Raw genomic sequence first — 21,780 nt, 5'->3', positions numbered from 1 at the left:
GGAGCCAGGAGCGCTCTGGTCCACTTGGGAGACCTGTTTTTTGTTTTTAAATATATTTTATTGATTTTTTAGAGAGGAAGGGGGAGAGAGAGAGAGTTAGAAACATCGATGAGAGAGAAATATCTATCAGCTGCCTCCTGCACACTCCCTACTGGGGATGTGCCCACAACCCAGGTACATGCCCTTGACCGGAATCGAACCTGGGACCTTTCAGTCCGCAGGCCAACGCTCAATCCACTGAGCCAAACCGGTTTCGGCAGGAGACCTGTTTTGTTGACTGCTGAACAGGAAGCAGCAGATCCAGTCTGCTGTCCCTAAGAAGGCAGACTTGGCCATCGGTAAGTTTGTGTTGGGTTCTTTTGTGTAAATTGGATTTTCAAAGAGCACAAAGGTAAACTTCAACCTCGTCTCCTCCAAAATGATGGTAAAGACTGAGTAAAATTAGTAAGGTTTTCCTATTAGATGATACTGACCTAAGTTTCTGTAAAAGTACTCTGAGCAGTGCTCAAAAGTTTGAGGTTTGGCTCAGTGGATAGAGCGTTGGCCTATGGATTCAAGGGTCCCAGGTTCGATTCCGGTCAAGGGCATGTACCTTGGTTGCGAGCACATACCCAGTAAGGGAGTGTGCAGGAGGCAGCTGATTGATGTTTCTCTCTCATCGATGTTTCCAACTTTCTGTCCCTCTCTCTTCCTCTCTGTGAAAAATCAATTTATATATTTATATATATATATATATATATATATATATATATATATATATATATGTCATGCTGAGTACAGATAGAAAAAAATATATTTTAAAAAAAAGTTTGAGGTTTAGTAGGGAACTTTTGCTCTTTGTAGCGGATGAAAGTTGATTCTTCCTCGGGTTTGGAGCTGTCTTCCCTGTTAGGTATGTGCTGAGGGGCACTTCAGTGTTTGCACCGCAGTGACCTCAGGACACTTGGGGCCCGTCCTGGATGTGGCTGCAGCATCACTGGCTCCAGAACACTTCCCTTGCGGCATGAACTGTGTTGACATGTGCTCTGGGAACTCACGGCCCGGAATTTCAGGGTCTCTCCCTGGAGGCATTTTGTATTCTCGAAGTTAACATGTTAGATCTTAATTCTTGCCTTTCTTCCGTGAAGGGCTTTGGCTGGAGAAATAGAACTGTTCAGGTTCACGACCCCAGGAGTTCTCTGGGGAATGCTGCTCAGTCCCTGCTCCCCTTTCTCAGTTCTTCCCGTCCATCTTATGGGGAGGGAGTAGATGCAGATCTTTCTAACGCTGCTGGTCCTTTTACACACGTGGAAGCTATGCCTGGAGTTAGAGGCTGCCTTGAAGCAGCAGCTGTTCCTGCGGCTGGAGAAGGATCAGGGCCAGGAAACTGCTTATTCTGCCTGAGCCTAGGAGTCGTTGATTCTCCTGATACCCATCAAGGTTTGGTCGTTTTCATGGAGCAACACAGAGATCATCTCAACTAATTGAATGTTTATTACGCAATATTTTACTTGGAGGATTAGAGCAAGTCATAGGTAAATGACTAAAGATTTTTTCATTTTAAAATGGTGGTGATGGCCGAAACCGGTTTGGCTCAGTGGATAGAGCGTCAGCCTGCGGACTGAAGGGTCCCAGGTTCGGTTCCGGTCAAGGGCATGTACCTTGGTTGCGGGCACATCCCCAGTAGAAGATGTGCAGGAGGTGGCTGATCGATGTTTCTCTCTCATCGATGTTTCTAACTCTATCTCTCTCCCTTCCTCTCTGTAAAAAATCAATAAAATATATTAAAAAAAAAAAAAAAAAAGTGGTGGTGATGGTTTCCCCCAGCCGGTGTGGCTCAGTGGTTGAGCATTGACCTATGAACCAGGAGGTCACGGTTCAATTCCTGGTCAGGGCACATGCCCGGGTTGCAGGCTCGATCCCCAGTGTGGGGGCATGCAGGAGGCAGCCGATCCATGATTCTCATCGGCATTTCTCTCTCTCTCTCTCTCTCTCTCTCTCTCTTTCTCTTTCTCTCTCTCTCTTTCTGAAGTTAATAAAAATGGTGGCGGTGGTGTTTTGCTTTTAGCTGTGCATACTTATTAAATTTGTCAGTAACTATTTCTGTGGCCCATGACAGTAAACAATTATAAGGACTCTTTGGAGTGAGTTACCAGATGTTAGCTGTTGCAGATCTGCACATTCCTAGATTCTAAGAGGGGCGGGGGGTGTTTGTGTGATTTTGCCTTAAATTTAAGTGAACCATTCACTATCTCAGGAAGATCATGGAAAATTGGAAGTGATTTTAAGAATTCTGAACCAGCCCTGGCCAGGTAGCTCAGTTGGTTAGAGCATTGTCCCAGTAGGCCAAGGTTTGTAAGCTCAATCCCCAGTCAGGACACATACAAGAACCAACAAATGAATGCATAAATAAGTGGAACAATAAATCAATGGTTCTCTCTCAAATTTTTAACCCTTTGAGTGCCGACCAATGTCCCAGGAACTATGCTAAAATTGCCAAGGCATTTTTGCTGATTTTACAGCAGTTTAGGAAAAAAATTATGAATCGCAAGTAAATGAAGTTACATATTCAAAAACTTAAGGAAACCTTTACTACATTTGTTTTCATCTTTGACATATATGGTTTGCTGATTGTATTATAAAATACTAGTAGAAAAAAAATTTGAACAAAACATATAATGTTAAAATAAAGCACTCCCAGCACTTTTGGCGAAAGACACTCAAAGGGTTAAAAAAGAATTATGAACCAAAATAAGTTGTTTTGCCACAATACTCTTGACTTTCATAGATTAGGTAACAAATGTGTAATCTTCCACATAATATTCAGACTGCTGATTACTACTTTGTGAAAACCATTTTATTTACAATTGCTGTGGATTCAAGGGTAGGACTTGTATCCGTTGGAATGTATAATTTCTTTGCGACCCTTTTCCGTTTACTTGTGGTTTGAGTTTGGTTCCTGCCTAACAAGTTGCATTTAGCTTGCGTTGTTGCCCGTCCCTAGCTGGACACTCAGCGGGGACGGGAGGACAGTCAGGTGCGCGGGTCCATAGCATGTCAGTCACGGTTGGACAGGGGTGAGCCACCAACACTGCGGGTAAGCCAAACCACTCACCCCTTTTCCCTTTGTTAAATCGAAAGACCCTTAATAAAACCTGTAATTAACACAAAACGTGTTGTGTGTCTTTATTGGGGATGGTACTGGATTTCGTTCTGGCTTTGCATCTTTGATTTTCTTCATTGAACAGTTAGGTCACAGCCACTTCCCTAAGCTTTGGAATGCGGGATAAATACATAATTATGGCTTAACTTCCAAACTTAACACATTTCTCACGCCTTCCCGGTCAGGAGTCAGCTCACAGAAGAGTGTTCTGTCTTTGATCCCAGATGTATTCTCCTTGGAGTCAGGGACCCTCTTCCAAAGTGGCGTTGAGGCAGCTCCTAGCAACGGCCGAGTAGTGAGCCGCGGCCGGGTTTCGGCTAACGGCCGCGACGGGGCACCCTGGGAAATGTAGTTCATCTTAGCGTCTCCTGTTCCGTTGGTCCCGGCAGGTGAGCGGGTCTCAGACTACAACTCCCAGGATGCCTCGTGCCTCCTCTTTCGAAAGCCGGGCGACTGAGAGCTGGGCATCGGCTGGGTTCCGAAGCGGGAGGCCTGACCGAGCTGGGCCGGGACCCGGGGCTATGGCTCGGACAAGTCCCAGGGGCTGCTCCCGCGAAGGGAAGGGCGCGTAACGCGGGGGCTGCCAGGGGCTGGGAGGGTCGTCGGCTGCGCTGCGGTCGAGATGGGCTGGGTGCGCGGAGGGACGGACAGAGGGACGCGGCATCGGGACCGAGGGGTGCCCCCGGGAGGACCCTCGCTAAGGGGCAGGCTCGGGGTTTTAAAACGACGCACGGAGTTGGCCGAGCAGGTACGACGACATGACGGTGCTCGTGGCCCCGTGGCCTTTGTCGACCGTTAGACATCCCCGCGGTCTGGAAGGCTGGGACCCGACCCACCGGAGTGACCGGAAGGGCCTGGATGTGCTGAGACAAAGCGCGTTGGCACGTTTAGGTCGTGAAAATGGCCATTACAGAGAAAAAGAAACACGAACATTCAGAGTAGCCCCTGTATGTAACCCCAGATAAACTTTGCATCTAATAACAGGACAGGCCGACAGCGGAGAAACAAGATGACCCCCTCTGACCCCTCCCTTCCAAGGCGGGCCGCAGGTCGGTTCCGGGGGCGCGGGGAGCGGGTGGGGGAGGGAGGCGGCCACGGAGGAAGAGTGATCGTTCTCGGGGAAAACCGCCCAATACATGGGGCGAGACGGGTGTGTAGCTGGTGTGAAGGAAGAAATTTCCACGTGAAAGTGTGTCCTGCCAGGGAGTAGCCAGCGCTTGGCCCGCTGTTGGTGCCGAATGCCTCCTGGACAGTGCTGGGGGGGCCCGGGAAAGGGCACTGGCCGCAGTGCCAGGCCCCCCACCTCCTCTCGGAGGCGGGTACCAGCCCTCTCAGCATCCTCTTTCCGGTAAGGGATGCAGAAAACTGCACTTTATTGGAGTCGAAACCGGCTCATCAAGTGACCGAGCGCGCTTTGCTGCTCACCCGAATTACTCCCCTCCAAGGAACTTTTAGGAAGTAGCTTTCGCCCCCTATTGAACGGGCCAAGTGAGAGAAGCCTTGCTAGGCCTCGGGCTCGAGCACGGTTCGTGCCGTCCTTTTCAAGCAGCCACTTTAAGTTTCTTCCTCAGGGAGCAGGAGCCTGGTGTGGGCAGAGTTCAGATGAGTTGGATGGCGCTCTGGAGGGGCCGCAAGCAGCCCCAAAGCCTGGCGATGGTAGGCAGATGCGGGGCGAGAGGTGTGGAATGGGAGCCTGCCCCGCCCAAGGTCCTGGCTGCATGGAGTCCGTGGGGCTGGGTGACTGGGTGACGGGACCCGGATGTGGTCCCTGGAGGAGAGTGCCCGGAGGTCGCGTGGATCTCGAACTTGTTGTTAAGCGATGAGCAAGTATTTCTTGGAGCTCTGCGTGTCCCGCTGGAGGCATTGTGCAGCCTGTGGCTGGTGTTGAGCTGGGGCCGTGGGAGTGAGGAGAGCGTCCCCAATCACGTTGCATCCTGGCTGGGAGGGTTTGCCAGTGGCATCTGGAGTTCAGGGAGGAGGAGAGACTTCTGCAGGGAGCGGGAGTGGGAGGGGGCCCCCACAGTGGATCCACGGCGTTGTGGGGCTGTTTCCATGCTCTCCGTGAGTCTGTCCTCAGAAACGCTAGGAAAGCAGGAAGGGCTCCTTTCCCCCCGCCGCCCGGTGACTTAGCAAAAGGCACGGCACTGCATTCTCTGTTCTCGGTTTCCACACACGCTCATGGTTTGATTTCGTTAAAGTGATTTGTTTCTCCCATTGCAGGCACCAAAGGCCAAGAAAGGATTGAGAGGTGAGTGGCGAGAAGGAACGTCACCCGTCAGCCAAAAATAATTCCCCGCCTGGGGGCCAAAAGGGACCAACATGTGTCCGTGTCTGAAAGTTCCTGGCCGTTTCCCCGTAATTCCATTGGCAGCTTTGGACTGCCCACGGGGACTCCTGATGCAGCCTCGGTGGCCCTTCGCATAATTTAAAAATAAACGAGGGATGGGACTTGGGAGAAAATCCTTCTCACTGGGATCTGTACCCGGAGGTACTCGGTTGGGGTTAAGGGTGGTGAAGGCACTTGAGCTGGATGGGGTCCCCACGTGCCCATGGAGAAGTGGCCAAGGAGGTGTGCCCCCAGACCAGCCCTGCTGGAGGGGCCTCGGGGGGAAGGGTTCTAGCAGGCTGTCGGTCTGAAAGAAGCTTGTGTGCGCCTAGAAACCTCGGGCGCTTTTCCCGAAGACACGCTGGGCTTTGTGCAGAGTCCGGAAGACTGGCTTGTTGGCCAGTGTGTCACGTACAGCGTAGGTTCTACTGAAAATCTTCACCATCGTCCTCTGAGAAAGTTGTTCTCAGTTTCTACCGTGGGGTCTTCCAATAAGGCGACGTGACTTGTTGCCAGAGAATGAGAAGACGGCTCGTGGCCAGTGAAAGAGAGCTGGGCCACGTCCAGCGTCTGAGAGCCCTGAGGCGCTGGGGTGAGGGCTCCGACGTGCGCCTGTGAGGACCCGTCTTCCTCCTCCAGTCACGCCACCGCCCCCTCTGTTCCAGGCTCCATTGATGACGTCCTTGAGGACCTCCTGGGGGATGAACGTAAGTGCCCTTTCCCGGAACCCCCTGATGTAGGCTTCTTCTTCTTCAATTGAGATACATTTCACATGAAATTTACTCTTTTCAAGTGTACGTGTCAGTGGCTTTTAGTATATTCACAAAGCTGTCCAACCATCACCACCGTCTAATTCCAGAACATTTTTATCACCCGTAAAGCATCTCCATGCCCATTAGCAGTCACGCCTCATTCTCTCCTCCCTCCAACCCTAGGCAACCACTGACCTTTCTGTACGGATTTACCTCTTCTGGACATTTTTAAAAAATATTTTATTGATTTTTCACAGAGAGGAGGGGAGAGGGATAGAGACTTAGAAACATCGATGAGAGAGATACATCGATCAGCTGCCTTCTGCACACCCCCCACTGGGGATGTGCCCGCAACCCAGGTATATGCCCTTCACTGGAGTCGAACCCAGGACCCTTCAGTCCACAGGCGGACGCTCTATCCACTGAGCTAAACCGGTTAGGGCTCTTCTGGACATTTTATATAAAGTGAAATCATGCAGTAAGTGGCTTTTGCCTCTGGCTTCTCCCACTTACCGTGATGTTTTCAAGGTCTCTTTCTTCGTTCCTCTCCACGGCTGGGCAATATTCTGTTGTGTGACTCTGCCACCTTGTGTTTATTCAGCCATTAGGTGATGGATATTTGGGTGGTTTCCACACGTTCCTAGGCTGTTAGGAATAATGCTGTATGAACATTCAGATACGAGTTTTTGTGTGGATATATGTTTTCAGTGCTTTGGGGGTATAAACCGAGGAGTGGGATCACTGGACTCTATGCTAACTCTGCGTTTAACTTTTTGAGGTACCGCCAATCTATTTTGACAGCAACTGCGCCATTTCACATTTCACCAGCAGTGCGGGAGGGTTCCGTTTCTCCACACCCTTGTCCATACTGGATCTTGTCTGTCTGCTTGACAAGCCATCCTCGTGGGTGTAAATTTGCATCTCATTGTGGTTTTGATTGCATTTTCCTAATGGCTAATGGTTTTGAGCATCTTTTCGCGTATTTATTGGCCATTTGCTTACCCTGTTTGGAGAAGGGCGTTTTTACTTGGCGCACTGTAAGCGGTCCTTATCTGGACACTCGTTTCTTACCCGCATGACCGTGTGTGATGTTCCGAGGAGCAGGGCCTCAGAGTCACACAGAGCTCCGGGGACAGCAGGGCAGCAAGGCTGAGGTCCCCGCCTGCCCCCCCACCAGGCACAGCCCCTGGTGTTCCAGCCGACAGCTTTGGGCCACGGAAGTGCGTTGTTCTTCCTGCATTTCCATGGGGTGGGGAGGGCTTGGTCTTCATTTGTCACCAGTTGGCATTTAGGCTTGATGTCCTGTGGGGCCCATTTCCTTCCTCCAAAGGGGCCCTCCTCTCCATCGGGGGTCTGGGCGACAGCTTGCTGGGGAGCCTGCACCCCATTTCGTCTTCACTCCAGACGTCTTTTCTGTTTTCTTTTTTTCCAGCGACACTACCTGAGAAGCCTGTGAAAATGGCACCACATGCCAGAGATAAGACAGGCGTCGCCCAGGCGCTCCCTTCCTCAAGGGCGAGGACAGAGTAAGAGGGGACTGGGTGGGTGGGCTTGACCCACGCCCCCCCCCCCCCCCAGGCTCTGCCTCTCCCTCACCTGCTTGCCACTGACTGGGTGCCCGCCTTTCAATGCCAGCGGTTTCCTCTTCTCGCCTCGGCTCCTGCTCAGGAGGAGGTCAGAAGTCCTGGCTGTGGTCTCACCTGCACCGGCTCCTTACTGTGTGTCCTGGGCAATTCCTGAACCTCTCTGAGCCTCCGTTTCTTCCTCAGGCTCAGAGGATTGGTGATTTTCAGTGGCTTGCTCTGAGGCTCTGACAGTTGAGCGGTAGCAGGGAGCTTTGTGAGCGCCCTCCCCTTCATTGTAGCTGAAGCAGATCTGCTTTTCTCTCTTACCTGTTGTGTTTTAAGATTTTGGTTTTGAAGAGGCTCTGCTTTTTTTAAAAGTTAAAAGTCACGGCATTGGGGAGCCTGCGAAGCTCCTCTCAGCAGCTCTGTCCTCCGCGGAAGCGTCTCCAGGTTCCCTGGACTCTCCAGGCCGTTCCTCCTTTCGTAGCCACGCTCCTGAGACACTCGAGTGTGGGGAGGGGGTAGCCATGGCGACCCAAACTTGCCCTGCGAGCCCCCGGAGGCAGGGGGTGCTCATTCTGCCCTTTGCAGGTCCCTCCTGGAATACGACTTCGGCACCATGGCCGACCCGGCGGGAGCTGAGGCCGAGGTGAGCCTGGCCGGCCCTCCTCCCACCCTCTCTCCCAGCCCCGGAAGCAGTGAGGTGGGCGTCATGGCCCAGGGCTGCTCACAGGACGGCTTCGAAGGCCCTGCAAAGCCAGTTCCTAAAGCCAAACAACACCAAGGGCTGCCCAACGCCCAGAGCAACATCCTCTTCCGCCCCCGCGGAGACGGCCTGGAAGGCATAGTGGGCAGCTGCCTGGGTGTCTACAGGAGGCCCCACGGGCAGTCACTGGCTGAAGGGCAGCGCTGAGGCCCTGGAAGCAGGCTTTCCCGTTGGGAGGAAGCGAAGTGGCAGCGCTCCCTGGGCCTCCACACCTGGGCAGGGTCCACTTCCGACAGCACCCGGGCCCTCGGGCAGGAAGGCTCCTGGCGAGGCCCATTGGCGAGCTCTGCTCCGGCCCCGACAGCAGCTCCCAGGCCCTTGACTAACCCCGTCCTTCCCTCCGGTGGCCTCAGGATTCCGACATCTCAGATGCAGACCCGCAGGCTTTGCTCCAGGCCATGAAGGTAGGTTCTGGTAGCCGGGTGGGCTGGGCTGCCGATATTTCCTGCCACGCGTTCATGCTCCCTCTCAGGATGGCGTTTCGAGCCCTTCCCAGGGAGGGAATGGGGCTCATCGTGAGCTGCTGCCCTCTGCCCTCTGCCCTCTGCCCTCTGGGGAAGAGTCCCATTTCCTGGTTCAGAGGTTCTCCCACGCAGACACATCAGGCCCAGGCCTCTGAGACATGGCCAGCTCCCCCCCCACCCCCCACCCCCCGTGGGGAAGGCGGAGACCGAGACGATCTCCTCTGGAGCTTGTTCTCAGCCTCTCCACATCCCCCCACCCCCTGCCGAGTCCCCTCCAGTCCAGCTTCCTCTGGTCAGTCAGGACCCAAGCTGACCTGGACCCTGGAATTGAAGACATCGGTTCTGAAGACTTGAACCTCAGGGTTGGGGGCTTGGAGGATTAGCCACAGCTGAGCACCGTGGGGCCCCCCGCCTTTTCCAGGATCTGGACGAGATGGATGCTGACCTCTTGGGTCTGAAGACGTCTCCTCGAGCCCCTCACAGAGGCGCCGCCAAGGGTTCTGGGAAAGAAGAGCTGCCTAGCAGCCCCCAGCCCGCCGCTCCGCTCACCGCCCATGAGCAAGGTGAGGGGGACACAGCCTCAGACCCGAGGCTTTGGCGACTGGAAGGTGCCGGGAAGGGAGCTCTCCTGCCCGGGGGCTCGCTCTGCCTGGGACGGAGGCCAGGAGCTGACTGTGTGTGTGAGTGTTCATGGCGGGAGGGGGGCGAGGCGAGCTTCCTCCGAGGGCTGTCCCCGTCCCTCTGTGCCCAGTGGCAGCTCCTGGAGCAGCCACCTGCGGTCATTGGAGAGCTTTGTGGTAGCCTGGCCGCTCCCAGGCCCGTGTCCCTGGAGTGCCTGGTGCCTGGTGGCTGGTGCCTGGGCAGAGAGCTTCAGACCATGTGTCCTGCCGGAAGCCTGTGTGAGAACAGGGAGGTGCAGACACCACCCATGGCTGAGTCCACGGCCAGCCCCTGAGCTCCACCTGGGAGAAGTGCACGCCACCCGGCCAGGCCCCGGCCATGACCTTGCCTTCTCTCTGCAGGGGATGCCATTCCCACCAAGAAGCCCGCCCCCTCTCCCAGCAGCTTTGGGCATCAATACAAGAAGTTTTCTTTCGAAGGTACCACAGGCCTTCCAGCCACGCTCCTGGGACACTCAGTGTGGGGAGGGAGTAGCCATGGCGACGCAAACTTGTCCGCAGCCCAGTCGCTGTGTGTGTCAGACCAGGAGCAGAGGGCTGGGGCCGCTGATTTAATTCCTCATGAGCCCAGGGTGGGACTACTGTGGATTCACCCGGATATTTGGGGAACTTATTTGCAAGAAATTTGGAGCCAGACACCACGCTGGAGATTTTATAAAGTATAGACGTTCCTTCCCTTGGTGGGTGCACAGATGTTTGGCTTCTCTTCTGATGCCGGGGATGGTCCCCAGAAGGCTGTGCCGGCGGCAGGGTCTGGGGTCCCGGCCGGCCTGACACAGCCACGCTGGACCACAGGCCCAGGGCCACTGTCCGTTCCCTCCTGCGAGGAGCCCGGGCTGTGGCCAGAGGCCGAGGGGCAGTGAGGAGGAGGACGCACAGTGCAGCCCCCAGCTCAGCACAGGGCTTGTCTCCCTGACGCAGCCGCGGTCTGACCTGTGCTTTCCTCCCCGAGACTCGGAAGACCCGTTGGCAGGACTTCTCTCCGACGATGAGGAAGGAACCACTAGGAAGCTGCCTGGGACAGAGAGCAAAGCGGTTTCTGAAAAGAGCCCAGCCCCGACCAGAGACCAAGGTGGGAGGGGGCTTCTTGTCCCGGGAAGAGCAGAGACCTGCCAGGCGGGCCGCAGGACTGAGACCCGGGACCAAGAGATCTTTCATCTCTAAGAAGGCGCGGGGGGGGCGGGGGGGAGGCGGTGTCGCCGCGGGGTGAGCCTGGGAGTGGGGCGTGTTGGGGGGTCAGGTCTTGTGGCCGACCAGGCGCTCGATGCCTGCTGCCCCAGCCAGAGGTCAGGGTTGCAGGGAAACGCTTCCCCCCACCCCTCCGAGCACCAGCGCTGAGGGCCCGATACCTGCACTGTGCCCTGCGTCCTCGCTCAGGTCCCTCCATTCCCCTCACTCCTGGGGACACCCCCGTCCGGAAGAAAGAAGAGCTGTTCTTTGACGATGAGGACGACCTCATGGCCGCCCTGGGGTTTGGAGACAGCCCCAGAGCAGAGAGGAGGCAGCCAGGAGACCAGTAAGGCCCTTCAGGGGGCAGGGGCCCTGGCCGAAGCTGGAGGGTGGGCACAGCGTGCCCCCAGGAGCCCCTCTGTTCACACGGACCAGCCCTGTGTCCGCCTGTAGGGAAGGGCCCCGCCCTGCTCGCTCCAAGCTGGATGAGCTGCTGGGTCGAGGCGCGGCCGCCACACACCGGGCTTGCCTGGGCACCGGGGAGCCCCTGGAGCTCAAGCTGGACAGGAAGTGCCAGAGGCCAGAGGGTGAGGAAGCTTGCGGGACAGGGAGGTGGGGGGGACCCGAGAGCAGGTTTGGCCACAACCCATAATGAGCACTAAGCTTTACATGGGGACCCACACGCTGTGCCGTTTACCAAGGAGACGAGTGTCATGAAGTAATAACCACACGTTCCATGCTGCTGCTTTTGTTTTTATGGCACCTGATCCATAAGGGCAGTATCACAGCTCACTACGTCCTCCACCTGCTCAGCGTGAGAACCACGCGGTGTTGCTCAGGCGCCACCCGGGGGTTGACGCGTTCTCCTCACACACGCAGCTCGGGCCTCACCTCCAGGCTGTGGGGCAGGGCTCCCCGCGGTCTCCCAGGGCTGGATGGGTGACACCCAGCCCCTCGCCCGCCTCTGGCAGAGCAGCCTCGCCTGACAGGCCTGACACGCCCGCTGCCAGGACAGAGAGTCACCCCCCTGCCCTAGATCACAGGCTCCTTCATTCACAGACAAAGAAGACACCTGGGCCAACGGGGACTTCACCTTCGGGGCCTATCAGCCCACCGTGGGCTCCTCTGAGGGCCGGCAGTCCCGCCGGCAGCCAGGCAGGTAGGCAGTCCTGCTGGAAGGCCAGGCTGCGCAGGGGCTGGGGCTCTGTGGGTGTGCGGGAGGAGGGAGGCCACCCAGTCCCACCCACACATACAGGCCCAGTTCGCTCCCAGCCTCTGCAGAGGGAAGAGACTGGACTGAAGGAGGGTTTTTTCTCCCAGTATAGATTTTAAACTTTGTATTAAAATAATTTCAAGCTGACAGGAAGGTTGTCAGAACAGTCGGTACAAAGAACTCCCTCCTGCCCTTCGCCCAGACTTCGCGGTTGCTGACATGCCATGTTGGGCGTATCGCCCTCTTTCTCTCTAAATAACCCTCTGCACACAACGCGCCTCCAGTCCCTGCTGCCCGGCCAGAGACACACAGGCAGTGGCCGGGTACAGGCGCCGGGAACCACTTGACCAGCTCTTCCCTCTGGGCGGGCGCGCCTTGGCTGGCCTTCGGGCCTGGTCACTGCGCGGGGGATTGTCCCAGTTCCTGCGATGGGTTTAAGGTGTCCGTGCTGCCGCGCTGCCCCCTGCACGGTGTGAGCACCGTGTTCACAGGGCCTCAGGCTGTGCCGAGCCCCTGGGCACCCCAGGCTCCTTGGTGTGGGCCTGGCAGTCACCCCGCCCGCCGCAGAGGGGAAGACCAATGGGGGCTCTTGGGACAGGCTGCTTGCCCTGCCCTAGACCCCCTCCTCTCTGTCTTGAAGTAGGTTCTTTGCAGAAGATGGCATAGACCGCAAGGGAGAGCCAGGCTCCAAGCAGGCTGCCCCAGCGACCACCAGCCCCACCCCCACCAGGAAGGGAGGGGCCGACTGGTTGGGCCTCAAGGATGAAGATGAGGACCTGCTCCCTCCCTCTCCCACCAGAGAGCCCCGCAGGAGAGGCTCCGCACTCCCCACATCCTCCGTGCCCCATCCCGAGAGACAGCCTTCTGCCCCCGGCCCATGCTCTGCCCCAGCTGGGCTGCCCCTCTCCTCCCCCGGGGCACAGCCACCACCCAAGGGTGCAGATCCCCCTGCCAAAGCCAGCCGGCCTTCCCAGCCAGGAGTGTCTGTGGAGAAAGAGGAGGAGGACTGGCTGAGCCATGCCTTGTCTCTGAAGAAGGCCCGAGACCTGGCCAGAGAAGAGCGTGCTGCGGCCTCTAAGGGCCAGATCTCGGTGGGGGCAGCGGGCCGACCCCCTTCCAGCAGGTACAGGCTCTGGCTGCTGTCTCCAGTGGAGGGAGGACTGGGCTGGGTGCAGGAGCACCACCTCTTCCCTGTGCTTCCTTTCCTCTGGGCTGCACAGGGGTTTGGACTTGGGAGGAGAATTCCTCGGCCAACCGGTTGCGAGCCCGCGAGGGCTCGAGCCAGCAGCTGCTGGAGGGACCGCAGGACCAGCAGCACTAAAGCCGCCTGGCCAGCCTGCCGCCTCGGGGTACGTCTGCAGCTAGGGCTGGGGGTGAGGAGGCTGGGGGCCCAGCCAGCCCATCTCTGCTCACTGAGGCCTCACCGTGAAACTGCCACCCACGGCCTCTCCAGCTGAGGGCGTGACCTGTTCTCCTTTCCTGTTGCCCCCTCCCCGTGTCCTCAGGGCCCCCGTGACTTGGAACCCAGCCTCCTTGGCCCTCTATGCAGGCGATTCAAAGAAGGACACAGTCCCTGGAGACCTCTCCGGCACTGGTTTGTTTTCTGCTTTGGGGGTAAAATCTGGGTGAGAAAGAGGCACTTTGAGCTTCTTTCGGGGCCCCCAGAAGACAGGGATGCTGGGACACACGCACGCACGCGCGCGCGCACGTACCAGAGAAACAGAGACAGACCTTGGGCCTCCTTCCAGCTCAGCTCTCTGCTGTTTGTTTTCAGAGCCTGCAGTGCGTTTCCCGAGCTCCCAGGATCCCACAGGGCTTGCTGGGCCGGTCCAGGTAGGGAAGGCGGACAAACAAGCACAGGTCTCAGCCCCATGATGCTGCTCTCCGCTCAGAGGCGGCAGCAGTGGTTCGACCTGGTGGCCTGCAGGAGGTCAGAGAGCGCACCAGCTCTCCCCCCAGCATCCCCTGCACTGAGCCTTGTCAGGCAGAGCTGGTGCCAACTGCCAGCACCAATGGGGAGTTAGAGGTGGTACCCGGGCGGCGTGGCCAGGATGCTGCATCCGAAAGCAGGGCTGCAGGTGCCTTGTTCCATCTAGAAAGCCGCCTCTATCCTGGCCACCCTCCCTCCGTGCCTCCACCTGGTACCCAGGTGTGGCGTCACCTCTGACTCTGGGCCTGAGGAGGCCTCGCCCCACAGGAGCATGTCCCTGGTAACCCAGGGCCCTTTTGGAGATGGGGGTTGGTGGCAGGAAACAGGCTAACAGCAAAGGCGTGTTGTAAGCTTTCGTCATCATTAAGACTGCTGGGACGTAGCATTTGTCCAGGAGTCTGACCACTGTGGGAGGCTGTTGTCCTGAGGAAGGAGGGACCACGTGACTCTCCGGGGCCCCTTCCTCGGCTTCTTGGTGTCATGTCCTTGGCCCCATCTGCACCCCCGGTCAGGTGCAGGGCCTGGGAGGCTCAGTGAGCAGAGGGCCTGAGGTAGCTGAGCTCTGCTGCGTCCCTGCCCCTGCCGAACCTGGAGCATGTCTCACCTTCTCAGTCCCTGCTGCGGGGCACAGGATACCAGCAGCAGCTCCTGGCCGCGCAGGTGCAGCTTCAGAGTGGCACCGCCCAGCTCCAGGCTGAGCTTCTGCAGAGCCAGGCGCGGCTGGCAGAGCTGGAGGCCCAGGTGAGGGTCTGGGCCCGGGTGAGGGTGGAGGCAGGGCTGCGATGGGAAGGTGTCACTGTGCGGGCTGGAAGGCTTCCCCAGGGACCTAAGGGACCTGCCTCCCACCCCCCAAGCTGTCTCTCTTGCTGTCTCAGGTCCGGAAGCTGGAGCTGGAGCGGGCCCAGCACAAGCTGCTGCTGGAGACTTTGCAGCAGCGACACCAGGCCGACCTGGAGCTCATCGAGAATGCTCACAGGTACCCCTGCCAGGGCCTGCGGGGCTCCCCAAGGCTCCTGGCCTGCCCCAGCCATGTGCTCGGGGGGGGGGGGACCCTTCTGGTGGCCGCCCTCACCTTCTGAGCCCCACAGTTGGGTGTTCCGTTGGCAGAAGCCGCATCAAGGTGCTAGAAACTTCCTACCAGCAACGGGAAGAGCGGCTGCGGAGAGAGAACGAGGAGCTGTCCGCCCAGTACCTGTCGCACTGCCAGGCGGCCGAGCAGGCCCGGGCCGAGCTCACCACCCAGCACCAGCGGCGCTTGGCGGCCGCCGAGCAGGAGAAGGACCAGGAGGTGGAGCGGCTGCGGCAGCTGCAGCGGTGAGGGCCAGGGCCAGGCCCAGGGCCAGGCGGGCAGGGGAGCAGGCTTCTAGGGTGGCCAGGGCAACCTGATTGCCATGACACCCCGAAGCTGTGCCTCTGAACCGAGGTGAGCACCCAGGCCAGCACACTGACCCATCCCACCCATGAGAGGGGCATCGCCCTAGAGAGTGGGGTGAGTGCCCACAGGGCTGGCTGGGCTGGGCCTGGCAGCAGCAAGCAGGCGGCTAACTCGGCCCAGGTCAACCCCCTCGCCCGCTGGACCTCTAAGGTCTAGTTACTCGACGGACCCTGGTGTGGTTTGCACTGGGTGCCCGGCATGGCGATCTGGTTGCCTTTCTAGGTTAGAGCGGAACTAAGAAAAGGTGCACAGGGCGCTGGCTGATGAGGCAGGCGGCCCGTAACACTCGTCAGGGTCCAGGCGCACCTGTCTTCCTCCGCGTGAATGACAGGAGGAACAGCCCCTTAGAGCAGCGGTTCTCAACCTGTGGGTCGCGGCCCCTTTGGAAGTTGAACGACCCTTTCACAGGGGTCGCCTAAGACCACCCTGCATATCAGATATTTACATGACGATTCATAACAGTAGCAACATGACAGTTATGAAGTAGCAACGAAAATAATTTTATGGTTGGGTCACAGCATGAGGAACTATATTTAAAGGGCCAGATGGTTGAGAACCACTGCCTTAGAGAGTGGATGTGGTATTAAGGCACCAAGACCGTTAAGGCTGACAGCCAGGGAAACTGAGGCAGTGCCCGGAGAAGAAAGGGAGGTCTGGGAGCACTGTGCCGGAGGCACGCTCCTCCCTGGAGATGCTGCCCACAGCCCGCCCTGCCACGGCCCTGCAGGGCCTCCATCCTGGAGATGCGCAAGGACCACGAGGAGCAGCTGCAGCGGCTGAAGCTGCTGAAGGACCGAGAGATCGACGCCGTCACCAGTGCCACCTCCCATACGCGGTATGTGTGTGGTCCCGAGGTCCAGGCCCTGCCCACCAGGGGGCGGTGCTGGGGTCCCCAGGCCAGGGTGACCGGATCCTCCCCAGGTCCCTGAATGGCGTGATCGAGCAGATGGAGAAGTTCTCCAGCAGCCTGAACGAGCTGTCCTCCCGTGTGGAGGCCTCGCACCTCACCACCGCCCAGGAGCGGGAGCTGGGCATCCGGCAGCAGGACCAGCAGCTCCGAGGTACCGCATGGCCTGCCTCCCGCCCCTCCCGTCTCAGTGGGAAGGTGGGCGGACACTGAGTGTCCTGTGGGCTCCCCAGCGCTGCAGGAGAGGCTGGGCCTGCAGCAGCGGGACATGGAGGAGGAGCGGAGCCGGCTCCAGCAGGTCATCGGGAAGATGGAGGCCCGCCTGAGCGAGCAGAGCCGGCTGCTGGAGCAGGTGAGCCGTCCTCCCCCCCGCGGGGCCCATCTCCCAGAGCCCCAGGGATCGTCAGTGGTACCCTGAGCTCACCTCCTGGGCCTCGGGACTTCCCTCTGCAATGTCTCCTGCCTCTTCCTGCCCCGGCCCCCCCATCCCCACCTCCGAGAGCGCCCTCACCATGGCCGCGAGCCCCTCTGCCCAGCGCTGCATGTCCCACTTTCTTCCCAGGCACTTGAACCTGTCATGACAGCTGGTGCCTGTGAAATTGGGAAAGATGTTGAACTCCCTACATAGCTTACATATAAGAGGAAGCTGTAGTCTTTAGAAAATATCTTTCCTTTCTTTTGTATTAGGTTATAACATGATACATTTCACTGAAAAAAATTAAACTACCTGAAACAATAAAGAAAAAAAATGAAAATCACCCCCTAGTCAGAGAGAGCCCTGGTGCTTTCACGGTGCCTGTGGCTAGCAGGGTGCAGCTAGAGAGGGTTCCGTGTCCTGGACCTGTTTGCTCAGGCCTCACTGGGTAACTTTACGAAGCCCCTGCCTCGGGCCAGGCCAGCCCGCTTCATGCTGTGTGTGCCCTGCGTTCCCTGGCACGCTCAGTGTCATGCCCACCCGCTGCTTTGCCTGCTTGGCTGACGGGAGACAGTCATTGGCAATTCAGGGGCCGGGAATGCTGCTCCTCCGGAGCTCCCAGCAGAGGGCCCTGAGCCTCAGCCCGGTGCCCTTAGCCCAGCGGTCGGCCGAGTCCTCCTCGGGTCCCTCGCTCGCGCCTCTCTGGAAAGGAGGTGTTGGTGACTTGGTGACATAGTGTGGAGGGCGCAGGTGGCTTTGCGCTGCAGCGAGGCCTGACGGGGCAGGTGGAGCGCCGAGGGCTCACTCCCGGCCCTGCCCCAGGAACGCTGGCGGGCGAGTGCAGAGCAGTCCAAGGCCGAGTCCACGCAGCGCGCCCTGGAGGAGCAGAGGAAGGTCCTGGCCCAGCAGACGGCCATGGAGCGGGAGGAGCTGGAGAGGGCCAAGGTGAGTCCAGCCACACCGTCTCCAGTGGCCATCCCTCCCGTGATGCCCGAGGACACCCACCCCTGACCTTTGCACCCTCGTCCCAGAGTGCCTTGCTGGAGGAGCAGAAGTCCGTCATGCACAAGTGTGGGGAGGAGCGGCGGCGCCTGGCGGCCGAGTGGGCCGAGTTCTTCACGCAGCAGAAGCTGAGTAAAGAGAGGGCCGAGCGAGAGGTGGAGTGGGCGCTGCAGGTGGACGCCCAGCGGGAGGGCACCCTCGTCAGCCTGGCCAAGGTAGAGCCCCGAGCTGCCAGCCCTGCCCTTTCCTTCCGGTCCTCACTGTCTGCTCCTCCATCAGGTTGGGTCAGCTCAGCAAAGGGCACAGCAACAATAATCATATAATAGTAACAGCTTCATTCTGCTGGCCTCGTGCTTTACACACATTGCTCATTGGATCCTCATCAATCCCCAGGACTTAGACAGAAAAAAGGGGGGTTCAGAGAAGCTGAGCCCAGGGGTGAGGCAGCACGGAGGCATGGCCCTGGGCCTCCCTGACTGGTTCTGGGACCCCCTTACCCCGCCCCCTTCTCCCAGAATCAGGATCAGATGGAGCCACTGCAATGAGGCGGGCGGGCCAGGGGCTCCTCAAACCCTGAGCAGAGCCTAGTTCAGCTCCCGAGAGGACACAGCAATGAAGGGTTTGCTGTCTCCAGGAGCAGGCAGAGCTGAAGATCCGGGCGAGTGAGCTCCGGACCAAGGAGGACCAGCTGGCGGCCGAGAGGGAGGCTCTGGAGCGGGAACGGGAAGAACTGCGGCGGGAGAAGGAGCGGGTCAGCGCCGCCGCCCTGCGCATCAGGCTCCGCTCCGAGGAGATGGACAAGATGAGCCAGGTTCCGGCAGCTCAGCTGGGCGTGTGGCCGGGGCTTGGGCAGTGCCCTGTCCTCAGACAGCCTGGCTGACCCAGGTGGTCTCCCCGCAGGTGGCCTCGGAGAAGTACCAGGAGGGGGAGCAGGCATTGCGGGAGGCCCGGCAGGTGCAGTCAGAGCATCAGGCCCGGCTACAGCTGGTGCAGCAGCAGCTGGAGCGGCTGCAGCAACAGGAGCAGCACATGCACCAGGCAAGGCTCCCCCCTACCCCCCACCCAGCTCCTGCTCCCCCATCTGGCTCCACCGACCCCCCCACCTCCAGACCCTCACGGCCGTGTCCTTCTCTCTGGGGACGGGGGACAGGAGCGTCTGAGTCTGGCCCAGCAGAGGCTGCAGCTGGACCATGTCCGACAGGACCTGCCCTCTGGTCCCGTGGCGCCACTCGCCCAGGCCCAGGGCCTGGCAGCCTCCGGCCCTAGTGGTAAGTGGCTCTGGAAGGATGGACTTTGACCATCGGGTGGGCAGTGCCAGGAGCATCCTGCCCACACCTCCCTCCACTCAAGTGAGGGGCTAGCTGCTTTTAAAGTTCTCTCATGACACAAGGAATGCATGTCCATTATAGAAAAATACATTTGGCCCCAGCTGGTTTGGCTCAATGGATAGAGTGTTGGCCTGCGGACTGAAGAGTCCCAGGTTCGATTCCAGCAAAGGGCACATGCCCGGATTGCGGGCTCGATCCCCAGTGTGGGGCGTGCAGGAGGCAGCCAGTCAGTGATTCTCTCTTATCATTGACGTTTCTATCTCTCTCTCCCTCTCCCTTCCTCTCTGAAAGCAATAAAAATATATTTTACAAAATACATTTGGAAATAGAGGGAAGAAAACTTTTAAAATAAAATGTCACTCTCAACCGCACACTCTAGAGACAACCACTTTTAACGTTTTGGTGCGTAGTGTTCTAGACTGCGTCAGTTTTAAAAACAAAATTGACGACATATCATATACTGTTTTGTACCTTGATTTCTTAATTTGGAAATATACATATAGAACATGTTTTCGGATCAGAAATTAAACATTTAACCATAATTTTTAATTAGTATAAGCTTCCATTAGGAGGCTGTTCCATACTTTCAATGATTTTCTACTGGGTGATTTTTTTGTCACTAAGAAAAACAGCACATCAGTGAAAATCTGTACATACGTCTCTGCACTTTTGCCTGATTATTTCCCTTGAATAAGTTCCTAGAATTAGACTTTCCAGGTAAAATCCCCTGAGCGTTCTCAAAGCCTTTTGAGAGTTGGTGGAGAAGGGGGGTCCTTGGTGCACCCACCGCGTGGTAAGAAGGCCCCGGGAGACAGGCTGTGGCCCCCCTGCCCTCCCATCCACACGTGGTCCCTGACCTCCTCCTCAGCCTTTTCAGCCATCATGGCTCCTGCTCCCGCCAATCCTCAGGGCATCCAGCCATCAGCCACCCTGGGCCCCTCGCTTCGCCACACCAAGCTGGTGCTGCTGCAACACACAGCTGAGCAGGTAAGCATCCCATAGCAAAGGCGGACGCCACCCAGGCCCGCCACGCCCCTTGGACCGGGTCCTCGTGGTCACCTTGGTGACAGGCAACTCAGGGCAGTCAGCGAGGAGCACGTCCTGGCCCTCAGGAGGGCTGGGCCTACCCCCGGGAGGGGCCCGTCTCAGACCTGTCCCGTCGGCCAGGTTCTGTTCGAGCCATTGCATATTCTTGCCAGGGACCTCACAGTAACCCTGTGATAGCAGTGGCAGCACTTCCTGTTTCAGGCTCTGTACCGGAACATTGCCCTCCCCCAGCCTACAAGGCGGGTGACGCTCTTCTCTCTAGTTTGCAGACAGGCTTAGAGAGTGACGTTATGTGCTAGCAAGTGGCCTTGCCAGAACTGAGACCTGGTCTTTCACTCCAGTGCGCCTGCTCCTTCCAGGCCCCGCTTCCAGCTCACAGCTTCCCAGAGCCAGGGAGTAAGTGGGGAGGGGCCTGGAGTGAGGTCTGGCCTGTAGCACCCGGGGACCCACCTCACTCAGTCCCTTGAGCCTGTGTCCCTGTTCACGGAAGCGGTACAGGAGGGGCCCAGAGGGGGGTGCTCACCCAGCTCTGCCTTTCAGGACCAAGACTTCTTGGAGAATGAACAGTTCTTCCTGGAGACCCTGAAGAAAGCCTCCTACAATATGACATCCCACTCAGCCTAAAGGGCCCTGCTGCCTCCTCAACAGAAGACTCGGACCCTGGCACTCTGTCCTAGCGCCCCCTGGCTGCCAGCTCCAGGGAGGGGTTGTCCAGGGCCTGATAACAACTCTTCAAGTAGATAGGGTACAAGGGCATTCCCACCACGCCGGCCGCAGCTGAGGCAGGCAGGTGCCCCCAGGCCTCGGGTTTGACAATGGCCTCTGGGGAGACACAGTGCTGAGTGTCTCTCCCCCAGACACTGTCAGCTTCAGCTTTGGTTCTCTGGACCCCTCCCCTTGTCAGTAGGCAGGTGGTTGAGGGATCTTTTCACCTGGGCCTCCTCTGAGGCAGAGAGTCTTCTCCAGGGATGCCCCGAGCAGCCTCCTGCCCTCCCACCTGAGGCCAGCAGAGACAGCACAGGGCCCCCTCCCTAATGGGGGCGTGGAGGCGGACCACGTGTTTTGAAGGGCCTCTGTCCTCTTGGCCATGGGTGGGGGTGCAGGGGCAGGAGAGGGTGGGAATCGCAATTACTTGTGAATTACTTGGAAGGAACATGTCCTGGTGAGCACGAAGGCAGAGAGCAGGCAGTTTGTGTGTCTGTCGCAGAACAGCTTTCGGGGGAACTTACTTGTTTACCCACAATCTACAGCCTTCATCTTGGACCCATTAAATTGCTATATGTTTTTTAATCCAACTACGTTTCATTTCTTGCCATATTGGGTTCAGAGATAGCCCTTCTCTTTCTGGTTCTACAGTTTCACTCTGTATGTACGTGTCCACAAACAAAACAGAATGTTGATTTGTGTGTTTACAGACCTCTCCAGCCCTGGTCAGTGTGGCTCGGTTGGAGCGCAGTCGTTCCATACACTGGAAGGTGGTGGGTTCAGTTCTGGGTCAGGGCACGTGTGGGTTTGATACCTGGTGCATGCAGGAGGCAGTCAACTAGTGTTTTGATGTTTCTCTCTCCCTTCCTCTCTCTAAAATCAATTTTAAAATACCTAAAATTTAAAAAATATCTATATGGTATTATCCTATAG

General features: G+C 57.7%; 1 protein-coding gene across 8 annotated transcripts; it reads left to right on the top strand.

Annotated features, from left to right (window-relative positions):
- The first annotated feature begins 3,600 nt into the window (after positions 1 to 3,600).
- FBF1 (Fas binding factor 1) lies at positions 3,601 to 21,437 on the top strand. 8 transcript variants are annotated; one of them, XM_070393961.1, is made up of 31 exons: positions 3,814 to 3,890; positions 4,127 to 4,191; positions 4,714 to 4,798; positions 5,363 to 5,390; positions 6,134 to 6,175; positions 7,653 to 7,746; positions 8,377 to 8,434; positions 8,905 to 8,955; positions 9,437 to 9,578; positions 10,038 to 10,115; positions 10,648 to 10,767; positions 11,073 to 11,211; positions 11,301 to 11,452; positions 11,925 to 12,024; positions 12,719 to 13,201; positions 13,299 to 13,427; positions 13,584 to 13,672; positions 13,853 to 13,911; positions 14,621 to 14,749; positions 14,884 to 14,984; positions 15,116 to 15,322; positions 16,171 to 16,278; positions 16,365 to 16,504; positions 16,584 to 16,702; positions 17,588 to 17,710; positions 17,797 to 17,982; positions 18,402 to 18,578; positions 18,668 to 18,805; positions 18,918 to 19,035; positions 19,964 to 20,082; positions 20,683 to 21,437. In XM_070393961.1, exons 3-31 carry the CDS (start codon positions 4,745 to 4,747, stop codon positions 20,764 to 20,766), a joined length of 3,567 nt encoding a protein of 1,188 aa, XP_070250062.1. In that variant the 5' UTR covers positions 3,814 to 3,890; positions 4,127 to 4,191; positions 4,714 to 4,744; the 3' UTR covers positions 20,767 to 21,437. The 8 variants fall into 8 exon arrangements, with proteins under 8 accessions (XP_070250059.1, XP_070250058.1, XP_070250057.1 ...); XM_070393963.1 differs by lacking the exon at positions 4,127 to 4,191 and having other exon boundaries at positions 3,812 to 3,890; XM_070393960.1 differs by lacking the exon at positions 3,814 to 3,890 and having other exon boundaries at positions 3,900 to 4,191.
- Positions 21,438 to 21,780: the final 343 nt, after the last annotated feature.

Source organism: Myotis yumanensis, unplaced genomic scaffold, assembly GCF_028538775.1.
Source record: "Myotis yumanensis isolate MYYU_CA2020_CCGP unplaced genomic scaffold, mMyoYum1.0.hap1 SCAF_16, whole genome shotgun sequence".
In the NCBI taxonomy this organism is placed as follows: domain Eukaryota; kingdom Metazoa; phylum Chordata; class Mammalia; order Chiroptera; family Vespertilionidae; genus Myotis; species Myotis yumanensis.
Note: the sequence above shows the minus strand (reverse complement) of the source record. Positions and strands in the feature narration are given on the sequence as shown.

Coding starts and splice junctions, on each gene's coding strand:
- FBF1 (XM_070393955.1), top strand. CDS start 3,765: ATGGGCTGGGTGCGCGGAGGGACGGACAGAGGGACGCGGCATCGGGAC. Junction 14,985..15,115: donor CTCATCGAGAATGCTCACAG/GTACCCCTGCCA, acceptor TTCCGTTGGCAG/AAGCCGCATCAAGGTGCTAG. Junction 17,711..17,796: donor AGGAGCTGGAGAGGGCCAAG/GTGAGTCCAGCC, acceptor CCCTCGTCCCAG/AGTGCCTTGCTGGAGGAGCA.